This window comes from Carassius carassius, chromosome 33 (genome assembly GCF_963082965.1).
Source record: "Carassius carassius chromosome 33, fCarCar2.1, whole genome shotgun sequence".
Lineage (NCBI taxonomy): Eukaryota > Metazoa > Chordata > Actinopteri > Cypriniformes > Cyprinidae > Carassius > Carassius carassius.
The window spans coordinates 6,768,556-6,783,184 of NC_081787.1; the positions used below are offsets into that span (position 1 = coordinate 6,768,556).

General features: G+C 36.6%; 1 protein-coding gene across 3 annotated transcripts in view; it reads right to left on the reverse strand.

The window, feature by feature from the left end:
* Positions 1 to 7,669: 7,669 nt before the first annotated feature.
* Positions 7,670 to 14,629, reverse strand: part of LOC132113613 (fibroblast growth factor 13-like) — a 131,176-nt gene continuing 124,216 nt past the window's right edge. For all 3 annotated transcript variants that reach the window (XM_059521469.1, XM_059521468.1, XM_059521470.1), the window contains exons 3-4: positions 12,790 to 12,988; positions 7,670 to 9,362 (exon numbers count right to left, since the gene is read on the reverse strand). In XM_059521469.1, coding sequence (XP_059377452.1) covers positions 9,226 to 9,362; positions 12,790 to 12,988 — 336 coding nt within the window. In that variant the 3' untranslated portion in view covers positions 7,670 to 9,225. The remainder of the gene's footprint in view (positions 9,363 to 12,789; positions 12,989 to 14,629) is intronic.

A 14,629-nucleotide genomic window follows, 5' to 3' on the forward strand; every position in this document is an offset into this window, starting at 1 on the left:
TCTCCTGAGACTTTTTAATTGGGTAAAGCAGTGATGTCTGAATGTACTTTGCCAAGAAAATGACCAGGTCACAAAAACAAACAAGGTTGTTTTATGAGCAGGTATTTGAGGGCTCTGTTTGCCCTATATCACTGCCCACCTACTTAACATTTTCTTTTAATTTGTAGAAGTTTTATTCATGTTATTGTAAAAACGTTTCTTTGTGTGTAGAGAATACACACACACACACACATATGCACAAAATTCAATTATGAATTCAAAAGAATTCAAAAGTTTATTGCACACTTTTATTTGTACTGCTGTATGAACAAAAGTGCAAACCATGAAACCATCTTGAAACCATGTCTACACCAGATGCGAGTGGCACAGCGCTACGCAAAAAAACAATAAAGAACCCATTATAATCAGTGATGCTGTCTACACTGGATATGGCATGGTGCAACACAAATCATACATGCTGTCATTTGATGCGATCCTAGACACCGGATGCGACCATTGTTGCGCCATAACAGCTAAAGTCTACAATTACTGGATGTGTCACGTCACATCACTGATTATAATGGGTTCTATAGTATTTAGCCCACCCCAAATGCTCTCAGCTATTTTTGCGCCTGACCTTAATGAATATGCATTTGTAGGAGTTTCCCTTTTCAGACGCAAAATTTATGGGAGGAGAGTATTAAAATGAATCACACAATGCGATTTACTAACATTTGCAGTTGTCAAATTACTGGTATTTGCACCATTATTTAACACCCAAAAAAACTAATTTTGCGCCTTAGTCTTAAATCATGCCCATCCCAAACCTGTACTGATTAACGTCCTACCCCTCCCATGACCAATGGTTTATCTGTATCTGTATTCAGAGCCAGTGAACAATGGATTTCCAACTTAATAATAATAAATATAAAAGCTGTTAATGCACAACAAAAATGTGCACTAAAATAATTTTGATAAAGTTAGTGCATGATAAAATAATTGTCTGCGTTAATTAAGTAATGCATTAATGAGATAACGCATTAACTTGCCCAGCCCTAATATATATATATATATAATTGCCAGATGTAATTCATATGCTTCAGATGGGAGGGTGTTTGTGAATCAGAGTTGTTTTCAGATCCATTTCTTGGAAATCTTGGAATGTCCATCTGGCTAGAGAAGAGGCAGCGTGTGGTTCTCTCCTGACAGAAGAAACTGTGACGCACAGTGGCACCATGGCAACAAGAGGCTCACCCCCTGCCTGACCCCCATCCTCCTGCACACTCCTGTTTGTGTTCAGCCATAGAGGTTACTCACACAGGCATAATTAATGTGATGAACTGATTTGTACTTCCAACATTTAGATCTCAATGAGCAGCTTTTAATGTGTCCTTATACACAGAAAGACAGGGCCAAAGGAGCTTTTATATCCTGTTGTAGGGGAATAACATTGGTATACTAGTGTAAAGTGTAACACACAGGACCTCAGACCTAAAACATATAATGTATACTGTGTGTAAGAAGATTGAAAGAACGTGTCAATGTAGCAGCTCTGGCTCAACTAATGGCTTGAGTCTGGGGTGGGACTGTCTGTTTGACTGACTGATGGCAGATCAGAGTTTGGGAAACCTGTTTGAAAATCATTGAAATTATTTAGCTGTTTTCTTTACTGCTGCATAAATCACACACTTTCCCAGTGTTTGAAATGTGTTATTTCAGTTCTTATTGAAGTTACAAACTGTCTACACCACCACCACGGGTACTCTCACAGCCACTTCTTTTTCACGTCTTGCCATGTTTCTCATTAAATGGCTGAAAAAATCTTCTCACACACTCGTTCTGCTGAAAGCACTAGTCTTCTCTGTCTGCTACAGGAGCAGCTCAAGTGTTTCTACCTCTCTTTTTTCCTCTAGCTGTCTCATCAGATGCTTTCATCATTTGAATGCTCTAAGCTTTGCATTTGACACTTTTTTATCACAATATGTGACCAAACAGAACCGAATAAAATTTTAGACCATCCTGGAAAACTGCAGAATAATGTATCAAAAAATTAGAAAGAAATGCATAAACTAGTAACAGGCACAATACATTTATACTCTGTATAGAGAGAAAAACAACTGACTCAGAAGTGGATATGAAGACCATGAGCATGATTCATCCTTGTACTGCTAAATGAACAGATAAACATGAATGTCTGCAAAGATCCTGCTCTTTGTAACAGTGTAGTACTGTATGTATAATTTACCTCATTTATATACTTTGACAGCATTTTGTTTAAAACTATCCCAGACTCCCTTAATGAAATTCAGTAGTGATTATGAGTCTGGACTGATCAAGAGCAGCATTCATTTATCCCCCAGTTATATATTATTACCCGTATCTTTATATCATCAGTGTGAGACCTTCACGCCAGCCTTTGTTGATTTGTCATTCACGTGGTATGACATTAATGTCAACAGAAAAAAATTCCTCAGATAGAGCTTTTTTTCCTGTAGTAAATTACACGTGTAAATGTCAGCTCTGTGAATCACAATGTTTTATCAGTGATTTAGATTGATCTCGGCAGTCTCATGACATCCTGTTAAATGCTTCTTTAAAAAGGAGAGTAAAAGAGAGTCAGTTCATCCCATTGGTGAGTTCTTTGATTATCTGTGACATTTCTTAATGTCTATATCGGTAAATCCATCAGTGAGCCCATAAGTAAAACCTTAAAATGCATTAGTAAACTTTTCAAACTGGACAACCTCACTGAGGAAGATGAATCTATCCAATGTTTAATTTACCATGAGCACCAAGAGGCTTCCTAACATGCCAATGAGTTTATCAGAGAACCACTTTGAAAAGCTGATAGTACAGCCAGAGGGATCACTGGACTCATTACTGGAGTTATTGATCTGCTTGTAGTGAATGTTACATCAAGAAACTCGCTCATCAGCAAACTCGCACATCCTCTCATCTATGAGCTCATTACCTAATCAATAAAACAATATTTATTAGCAAACTAATTGATACACTTGGTGGAGATGCATTCACTATTAAAAATAAAAGGTCCCAAATTATTATTATTTTTTTTTATTTATTTAAGATCAATTTGAGGGGAAAGGTATATTGTGGAATGAGAGACAAGGTGTGTAAATTCTTCATGGTCAGTGTCGCAGTTTTCCTAGCAGTACCATGGGAGTGTCAGAAATAGGAATGCAGTTTTGATGCAGAGAGCCTCATGAATAGTGCATGACTGGCGGAGAGAGAGGAAAGGGGAGGCCTGTCTGCTTCTTATGCAATCACATCCCCCCACTGCAGCAGCACACGCAGTCCGGGATTCCCTACTGCACCTGCTCACAAACAGGGAAGAGATAGGTGAAGCAGAGGAAAAAAGGATGGGTAGAATCATGAGGGTTAAAGAGATTCTAAATCAGACATACAGAGAAAACATAGGGATATTATACATCACTAAGCATGAAGGTGTTATATAACAGCAAATTCATATGTAGGTTAAACTATAATATGCAGGTCGTTTTTTAAAGAATTACATTGTATACTTTTCTCAGGGCAAAGCACAGGAGTCAAAGTGCAAATGATTAGTGCTGGATTATGCATTCAGAGTGGATTGTGCTTTCTGCCCTGGATTATGTCTATGAATTAAACATGTAGACATATAAACAATCTCAATATATGATACAACATTTGATCATCACATCAAGAGCTTCACATCATGTTCACATCAGTGAACTCAGCGCTGTACAGTACATATGTATGTGTTCCTCTGAGCCTATAGAGCTATTATATGAGCACATAAACAGCTCTTGCATAACATCTCAGTCGCACATGCGCTTCAGATGTCCCTAATCAGTCTCATATGCTCCAGCACTCTCAGAGATCAAACACTATCTCCAGAGGTTACTGCAATTATCAAACCACACATATGAAGTCACATACAAAGTTCTTAAGGTAAGGCTTGACTGAAAAAGTGTGCTGTGGGCTTCAACATAACAGGTTATTATGTAGAATGTCTGATAATGTCATATTATAATTTACCTTGACATAGTTCATGTTCATTTGACTTCAGCCCATCCAGCAGACAGATATATACTTTATCTTTAGGATCAATATTAGGGTGAGTGAGAAAGTTGACATTTTATGATAAGAGATGATGTAGTGAAATGTAATTGGAGAATGATGTAAAAATGTAAGTGGGGTGATGACTTCAATACACTCATATCATTCGAATTATATCATTTTCCACACAGGTGATACATAAAGAAGTTTAACAAAGAGATGAAACTAAGAGAAATGGCACTTATAAAGAAAGCTATAGATTTCTTTCCAGCGCTTTTTACAATACAAATCGTTGCAAAGCAACTTTACAGAAAATTGTGTTTCTACAATATTTAGTAGTAGCTTATAAGTGGTGACTGTCAATTTGTGCACGTATGACAGGATTTTTAGAAAAATTAATACAAGACGTAGTCAGCAATATTTGTTAGTTCTGTTGTTGATTCAGGGTTAGCATCATCTGGGGTCCTCTGAGGGTCAGCATCATCTCTTCTCAGGTGTTCTGGATCCAGACTGGAGCTTGTGTAAATCCTAGTTACACAAAACAAAAGAAACAAATAGAGACATCATTAGCATAGCTGCTGTTCCAACAAAGTAAAATTAATTAGTTTAACCCAAGCTAAAGAATAAGAATGCGCATTTGATCAGATGCAACTACACTCACAATTTAAGAGATACATTATTTGAATGCTTGGCGAAAGAGATGCGTTTTTAATCTAGATTTAAACAGAGAGAGTGTGTCTGAATCCCGAACATTATCAGGAAGGCTATTCCAGAGTTTGAGAGCCAAATGTGAGAAAGCTCTACCTCCTTTAGTGGACTTTGCTATCCTAGGAACTACCAAAAGTCCAGCGTTCTGTGACTTTAGGGAGCATGATGGGTTGTAACGTGGTAGAAGGCTAGTTAGGTACGCAGGAGCTAAACCATTTAGGGCCTTATAGGTAAATAATGATAATTTGTAACTGATACGGAACTTAATAGGTAGCCAGTGTAGAGACTGTAAAATTGGGGTAATAGGATCATATTTTCTTGACCTGGTAAGGACTCTAGCTGCTACATTTTGGACTACCTGTAGCTTGTTTATTGAAGAAGCAGATGTATTATTCCAATTGCTGTCCATGGTGCTGAAACTTAGGAATGATATTTTATTATTTCAATGTTCTTAGCTTCAAGAAACTGCTTTAACTAATTTTACAGTGATGTGGGCATTGTCTTGCATGAAAATTGCAAGCTGATTGGGAAATGCTAGCAAGGAAGGAACTGCATTGTTGCTGACGGAGGTTCTGATAAACATTTGCTTTCACTCTGCCATGTATCAGTATAAGAGGCCCAACTACTGCTGCACAAAACATCCCCCTAACCATGCCACGTCCTCCTCCACCTTTTACTGACTTCTTTACACATTCAGGGTTCAGTCTTTCCCCAGTTTGAGCCAAACGTAATGTTTCCCATCTGACCCAAATAAATCTAATTTGGACCAGTTCTTCTCTCTCCACACAGCATGCTCCTCAGCAAATGTGAGTCTAGCCCTTGATTCTTTATGTTGATGAGAGGTTTGGTCACTGCATCAACAGAAAGAATCAACCCTTTATCAGCTGATATGTTTGTTTGTTTGTTTTCATCTAGTTAATCTTTTAATTATTTAATTTAATAGAAATTCTCACAATAAACTAAAATATTTTAACATCATACTGTACATTATAGTATTGTGATGCCTAAATTCAGTTGTAACATTTATGATTGATTTTGTTTTTCAGTGTTACAAACCTTTTTACATTCTAAAAAGCATTTACATTGAGAATTTGCTGTCATTTGCTGTTTTCACATTTTGTTCATAAGATTGTTCAAATGTCTCTAAGTTGCGTTTGGTGTGTGAAGTCTCTATAGTGAGTTACTCGGATCCCCCTGAGGGTTTGTCTTCATTATGCTGGATGTCCAGATGGCTTCAACCTGCAGTGCTACAGAACTGTCTGTGTTCATGAATTTCATGAAGTTCATAAAGAGTGTGCTGGCTAATGAACAAGAAGAAAGGGTCACAGAGAAGAAATAATGGAAGTGCATAAAGCAGCAGGATAAGAGCTGAAACATGTCATACCTGCTGCTGTGGAACAGACTCCTCATTAGTTCATATCTGCTTACAGTGCTAATAACACACAGGGCACTTGATTGCTGTATATACATACTACGCTGCAACTATTTCTACCATTGTTAGCGATCCTTATATTCCCTCACGTTCACACACATACACATTACATTTACAGTCATTAAAAGTGATAAACACTTCACAGGAATTTACTGATAATAAATTCTACAAGTTAATTTAGGAATCACACAATAATGTTCTGTATAGGATTTTTTTATTTTATTTTGAGATTGGCTAAAGATTATATTTAGTGTTAATAAATTATTTGTGTTTTTAAGGATAAACTTTTAACTGAACAATAAATAATGGCAAAGCTGATCAAGCCAATAAAATGAATGTAAATATACACTATGATTCAAGTTTGGTGTTAGAAAGAACACAATCAAAAGTGACAGTAAAGACAATTATTTAAAAAATAATGGTTTTCACAAAAATATTAAGCAGCATAACTGGTTTCAACATTGATAATAATAAATGTTTCTTGAGCAGCAAATCATCATATTAGAATGATTTGTGCAGGATCGTGTGACACTGAGGACTGGAGTAATGATGCTGAAATCATTACAGGAATACATTACATTTAAAAGATATTAAGTATAGTAAACTAATATTTCACAATATTACAGGTTTTTTTTTTTTACTGTATTTTTGAGTAAATAAATTGTGCTCTTACGTTTTGAGCATAAGAGACTTCTTTCAAAATCATATAAAAGAAAGCTTTCTAAACCCAAACTTTTAAATGGCTATACACAGTACTGAGATCTTAATATCAACATAATATTATAAAAGATGAAGAGTATCGACATCCATGTTGTCAACTGTATGGATCTACAGTGCTGTGTACTGCTCTATAATATGCGTTTCTAATATGAACATACTACATTATTCTAGGGAACTCCGTCTTGGTCACAATGCTGTCTATCGCCATATTGATTTATATGGATTATGTGATTTATATTTATGGAATTTCTCCACAAGGTAGAAGGCATGCAGGAGTCGTGACTGCAGGCAATTAAAGCTTTTCGAGGCATGATTTATCTTGGTCCAGAGGAAGTGACTACAGTTGGTCCAGAGGAAGTGATTACAGTTGGCTATATCACTGGCTCAACTACTTGCCAGCACCAGCCAGGAAACCATCAAAAACAACATTCGACCCCCAGTGCAGTGCTAGTTGTTACCTTACAACACAGTCCTCTTTTACTTTTGTTCACACTGGAAACAAAAGTCCTCCAACAACATTAATAAAATGTAAGAGTCTTTTGATTCCCAGTGTTTTTTTTCTCTCTGGTATCAATCTGATTGCTCTGTTGCAAAGTATTTGAATTTGTTGGCACAATATGACTATTTAATATCCCAATTCCAGAAGTAAGTAGATTAAAATAAGATGTAAGACGCCATTAGAACAAACTGAATTGGCAAAGAGAAAGACGAGAGTGGCTGCCTGGTGAATGGCCTCGAAGAGATCGAAGTCAACAAATAAAGCACAAAAACACATTTTAAAAGTATCTTAATATAAACATTTTATTCAGTGCATTGTATGTACACAACAAATACGAAACAACTTGAAGGTACGTGGCAGAGTGCCAGTCTGTACATACATGTTGTTTGTCAGTTTTATCCTGGTAGTTTGGAACATATGATCCAGGGGGGAGTTAATACACACAGCCTACATCATGCAGCTCTATTCCTCACCACCCTGCAGTCTCCCATGCAACAGATACTGTATGTTCATCTAAAAGAAGAAGCCCCGAAAGAAACAGAAGAGAGAAGAACCCCCATGTAGCATAAATGACGTTATGTTGCTCGAGGGAAAGGATATATGCTGTATGTACTGCAGGCCACAAAAATTGTCTTTATTGTACACAACCTGATTTGTACATGCCCGGTACAAGATATTTTTTTTTTTCACTTTAACAAATTAGACATACCCTAAAAAAATTCAACCAACTTAAGTTCCACAGTATAATTTTTTGTTTGCTCATTTAAATAGAAAATTGTCACCACCATAAATTACTTATACACAAAACGCAGTCCAGGTGGGAGTCCCGCCATGTCTCGAAAATCACTGGCAACGGTGACCAGCATTGACCAAAGGAGAGTCGACATGTGCGGGCAAAAACACAAGCACACAGACTAAAGGAACTTAGAAAACAGACAAAAGGACACAAAAAGAGACAAAAGGAGTGACATCACACAGCCCTCATAAACCACACATCCATCTCCTCAAATACTGAAACCTCTCAGAAAAAAACCTGTTCATCGCTTCCTTTCATTCGTATATATGTAGCGGTGTGGTCTGACGGCTCAAGGGGAAACTCTCACAGTTCTGTCTTTGGTGCGCTAGATCTCCAGTCACTGTTTAAACCTCAAAAAACACTGATTTGGGGAAGAAACAAGAGGAAGAGAAAGTAAGAAAAGCTCACAGCTAATTCAAACAATCAGCAAGCCATGGCCTCTTGCTTCTGAGAGGCACAGCTTCACTCATAATGTGAGCAGAACGCAGGCTTTATATTCCCATACTAGAGAGACAAGCCCTCTAAGTGAGTGCACAAGAACACAGAAGCCCCCCACGCAACGGGATGGGCGTTTCTCTATCGCTTCACACATTTAGGAAGCATGGAGGACAGGGGTGCCTTCCTTCCACCGCACCCGTGCATCTTAAACCTTTACTGACTGCCCTGAACTCTTAACAAATGCATTACTTGATCAGGACCTGCAATGCTAGGAAATGAACCTTGATGATTGAAGTTCAACTGCTGAGAGGGACTTAAACGCAATGTCCCATTGTAAGAAAGGCTACAATTTCTGTGTTTCACATTGAAAAGGCTATTATAGTGGTGATCAGAAAAAAAAAAACGATGGTAAACATAACAAAAAACGAGCTAATTTTAAAGAAGTCCAAATCAAATGTTACTGTAGTTTTCGAGTGGTTATGTTATGTTTCATGTTGTCCTGAACCGCTAAGAGCTTTTTGGAGAGAAGTCTGTGTGAAGTCACAAGCATTCAGAGGTTTTGGTGAAGGCGAAAGGTAGCGGGCCAGGAAAACCGGGCTACGTTGACTCGTTCTGACTCACAGCTTTGCCCCCGTTCAGCACAGCGGAAGCACTCCGGCTCTTAGTGGGTGTGCCGCTGCCAGAACGTGAGAACTCGGTCAGGTCGTGCAGAGAGGGTTCCCTGTACATGGCCACTGAAAAACAGGAAACAAATAAAGAGCGTGTGGTTAGTAAAAACATCCCAACATTTTATGTTAGATGTGCACAGAGAAAATGCTAATGGGATGCAAGCAAATGTGCTTGTTTACTTCATGAATGCCCCTGATTAAATATGAACAGGCTGAACATTTTCAGTCAGTTTTAGTAAACACAATGTATCACTGAAAAACAACAACAACAACAACATGTTCTTGTATTGTGTTTGTATTTACCCATTTGAAATTTTAATATATATATATATATATATATATATAAAAAAACTCAAATGTTAAGGAACAAAACTCATCTAGCCAACAGCAAAATCTGAAATCAGCACTCTATACAGTAGGTATTATGAAATGTGAGATACTCCATTTACAGTATGACTAAAATATACACTACTGTTCAAAAGTTTGGGGTCAGCAAGATTTAAAAAAAAAGAAATCAATACTTTTATTAAGCAATACTGCATTAAATTGTTCAAAAGTGACAGTAAAAGACTGAAGGATCATTTAACTTTAAAAAGAGGAATAATGGCTGCTGACAATTGTTAAAATGTTAGACAGTCCCACTGAGTTACACAAACAGGGCAAAACCACTGAGTTACAGCAGAGCAGAGCAGGCTGTGAAAAGTGATTATGGGAGAATGTGAGTCAAGCAGAAAAGATTCTGAGAGGCACCTGTTCACTCCATGTCTTAACCTTTCAACAGAAACATTTGTTTTAGAGAGCTAATATCTATTCCCTGCTTTTTAATAAACGCGACTCCTGTTGTCTGACACAAATATCAGACCCAAGCACTTCAGACAGTACTTTCACATCATCACTCCAGAAATCTACAAGGCAACCAATATGCTAAAATTCATCTGTCCGATTGTCTTAACGATGGATGTGCAGTGCAGGGAGCATCACAAAGACTTCCTTTAACCATACACAAAGCTTCTTCTGCCTGCAACATGCAATCGATACAGCACTTAAGAGGAAAGCTCTACGAATCGATAGTTGACGTATTGGTTGTGCAACTGAGTGTCAAGCTTCTCACCAGAAGGATGCAGGAGTTTCAGAGACCGGTGGCCAGGTAATTATAAGTGCACTCTGTAGAGCCTTCTCTATGGGTTTGTCATATGCACCAGCTAGTCATTAAAGTCAAATCATCTGGACCAATGTGCTTCAAAGTGTGACCGAGTCAATATCGTCAAAACATAGCTGAAGTGTTATACACTTTTAAATGTTTTAAAAAATGTCTTATTATAGTAATTGAACATAAATGAGGCCTCATGCTCAGGGATTATGGATGCAGATACATCAGTTGTATGGTGTCCTGTTCTTTGGTAATGGTAATGATCTTGCAGGCTGACTTTATGTGTGTGTGTGTGTGTGTGTGTGTGTGTGTGCACTGAACAGAGACTATAGTGCTGTGTGCACTGAGAGCTGGCAGCCGAAGCCATGTTCACAGCGAGGAGACAGATCCTTAATTGGTCCTTTGGAAGAATACTGTTGGAGAATATTTATAAGGCAGCAAGCAAAATTCCAATTCCCGCTCTCTTTTCAAATAATATAACTCTCCTCGACAACAACTAAACTCATACTTGACACAATCATTGCTGTTCTACATGAAAGATTATGGTAACACTTTGCAATAAAGTAGCAAGTTGCAAGGAAGAAAATTCAGATTTAATAGGTGTATTATCTATTGTTATTTCACTCTTTACAGTATACATCTCACTCAATGGCCGTGCAATGGCCTCTGAAATCAGCTCTAGTAAAGCATCTCCGCAGTGAATTCAGTGTGGAGCCAGTAGTATCAGACTGTCCTTCCAAGCTAATGCATTACTCCTGCTGTCTCTTACATCACCATTATCCTCTCACCACACTACAAGCCTCTTCAGAATAAGGAAAGACATTTTCACTAAGAACAAATGTTTCTCAGCTGTTAAGCCTCCATTTTTAATTATAATCAAATAAAAGACCTTGTTTTAATCCTTTAAGCAATGAAAAGCGTTATTGATTTCTTGTTAATAGCTGAATTGTGTGACATTATCAAACATTATGTTCAAAAACTCATTTGTGCAGCGTGAGTCATCTGATAAATTACTGCTTTACATAAAAAAACAAAACAGCTCATAGTTCGGAGAACCGTCTCTTCTTCATTAAGAGAAAAATCCCAATTATGCATCCACTAAATGACGAACAAGGCATTAAAAGGCTATCTAAAAGCAATTAAATTAAATGTTTACCTTGAAATTGGCACATCTTCGATGCTCAGAAATAAACTTGCTATTTATATGTAGAGCCTCTTAATGTTTTTTAAAATGTAAGCTTTCATTCATCCTTTTTCCAAAGCAACAAAAATAACAACAAAAAACTTCCAGAGGGTTAGGATTTGTGCTTAGAACGCACTCCCTCTGTGTTCACTGACAAAAACGTATGCAGCCATCAGATGAAAGCTACCAGGAACTTTCGCAATTGCACAAAGCTCTGTTGTGTTCTGTTCTGAGATGGCTGCCTTGGCCTGGATGGAAGGGGTACAGTGCTGTTTGCTGTCAAAAGCTGCTTTATCATTCAAGAGCCTTCTGCCACAGACAACGCTTTAAACTGTCTGATTGTGCTGGAGTCTGCAGCACTCCTTACGAATGCCACTATCCACACCTCACCACCTCAGCAAAGAGCCTAAGACCAGTGTTTGCCACAGGCGTGTGGAGAGAACAGCATGCCACACTAAACACAGGTGGAAGGACAGTAAAAGGACAGATAGTGTGATCACAGGTTTGGAGCCTGTAGTTTAGAGCATTCAGTGACATATAATGGATTTTCATTTTGACAATGAAAAAGAGATACAATACACAATAAAAATACGTTTTGTGTTTTATTTCCTGCCCAGTAGATGAATCATCAGGGTTCCCACATAATAACAAATTACTTTTCCAGTCATTCGTGGTTACGAGAGGCTTTTTAAGAATCATTTTACAAAGATTGCACAATTTTTTAGTTGATTAAATATTGTTGAGCTGGATAGTGATGTTCAAAAATCATTTTATGGAGTAACTTGCATTGTGGAGCTTTTGCAAGATGTGCATTTGTGGTTAAAAAGTACTTTTTTTTTAAATGACAGATCATTTTGCTAGATAAGAACCCTGTTCCTCAGCTGGGATTGTGTAGAGCCCTTTGAAGCTGCAATGAAAATGCAGTTTGGACCTTCAACCAACTGGCCACCATTGAAGTCCATTATATGGAGAAAATTCTTGGAATGTTTTCCTCAAAAACCTAAATTTCTTTGCGACTGAAGAAAGAAAGAGATAAACATCTTGAATGCCATGGGGGTGAGTAAATTATCAAGAAATTTGTATTCTGCAAGTAAACTAATCCTTTAACTGCATCAACAGCAATAAGACTGACTACATAGTGTGTTGAGGTAATGACTTACCTTTCAAAGGCTTTGGAAGGAAGTGTGCAGCGGCCTTATTCTTTTTCACATGGTTGCCCTTCATGATCTCTCCTTCCTTGTTCAGGCCTAGGTACCAGCCCCTGCCCGACTGCTGCTGTCTATAGATCATGGAGGAGTATGTCACGTAATAGTTCTCAAACACTGATTCCTTAAACTTGCACTCTGGTGTGAAGTGTTCCTGAAGGGCAAAGGAGGGAAGACAAAAAGATGCAAGATGAGATTAGAAATTTAAAATCCTTATGTGACACAATTGATATTAAGAAATAATATGGTGATAAACAAATACACAGACAAACACAATTGTAAAATAATTTTATTTCTCAGCTTCGTATGCAGAGACAATTATAACTAAGCCATTTTATAGGCGGATATCCCTGCAAAGTAACATCAACCAATGGCATGAGTTTGGGGTGGGACTATCTGTCTGACTAACCAATGGCAGACAAGGGGGGAAAACCTGTTTGAAAACCAGGGTTTAAAAAAACAACAACAACATTTTTGTAAATATGAACGGAAATCAAATATACAAAAACTTTTTTATTTTAGGTAGAATGAAAGAAAACTTTCATTTGTTTTCATTTGGTTTAACTTATTGCACTAAAATACATCAAACTTAAATGAGATGAATTAATCAAAACTATATAGACATAAAAAAAATACAAAAAAAAACAAAACATTACTAAAACATTACATTTAAAATAAAACAGAAAATATACACTAAGTTTGGGATCAGAACAATGTTTTTTACAGGAGTTTCTTATGCTCATCAAGGCTGCATTTATTTGATCAAAAATACAGGAAAACATTTAATATTGTGAAATATTATTATGATGTAAAATAACATTTCTCTATTTTAATATACATTCAAAACTAATTTATTCCTGTGATGCAAAGCTGAATTTCCAGCATCATTACTCCAATTTTCAGTATCACATGATCCTTCAGAATCATTCTAATACACCAATTTATCTTCAGTGCTGGAAACTGTTGTGGTGCTTAAATTTTTTTTGGAACATGTGATACTTTTTTCAGGATTCTTTGATAAATAAAAAGTTAAAAAGAAGAGCATTTATTTAAAAATAGAATATTTTCTAACAATATACTGTACTGTACACTACAGTTCAAAAGTTTGGGGTCATTAAATTTATATTATTTCTTTTTTTTTAAGAAATTAAAACCTTTATTCAGCAAGGATGTGTTAAATTGTTAACAAGTGATAGCTTGTTATAAATAAATAAATAAATATTTATATAAATTTATATAAATAAATATTTATAATGTTAGAAAATATTTATATTTTGAATAAATGCTGTTCTTTTTAACATTTTATTCATCAAAGAATCCTGAAAAAAGTATTGAAGTTTCCAAAAAATATTTGGCAGCTCAACTGTTGCAGACACTGATAATTCTAATAATAAATCAGCATATTAGAATGATTTCTTAACCACTTCAGCTGTTATTTTGATTTTTTGAGAATTAGGCATATGCAATATTGGACCCACCGGTGGGTCCCCAGAGTTGATGTGGTTAAGGATCATGTGACACTTTATACTGGAGTAATGGCTGGTAGAAATTCAGCTTTGTATCACAGAAATAAATGATATTTTAAAGGATATTAAAATAGGAACCTTTTTAAATGTAATAACATTTTGCAAGATTACAGTTTTTTTTCTTCTGTATTTTTGAGTAAATTAATTCAGCCTTGATGAGCATACATGTCTTATTTAAAAAAAACATTACAAGCCGTACTGATCCCAAACTTTTGAACGGCAGTGTATATTAAAAATATTAATAAAAACTACAGTAGTATCTCAATGAT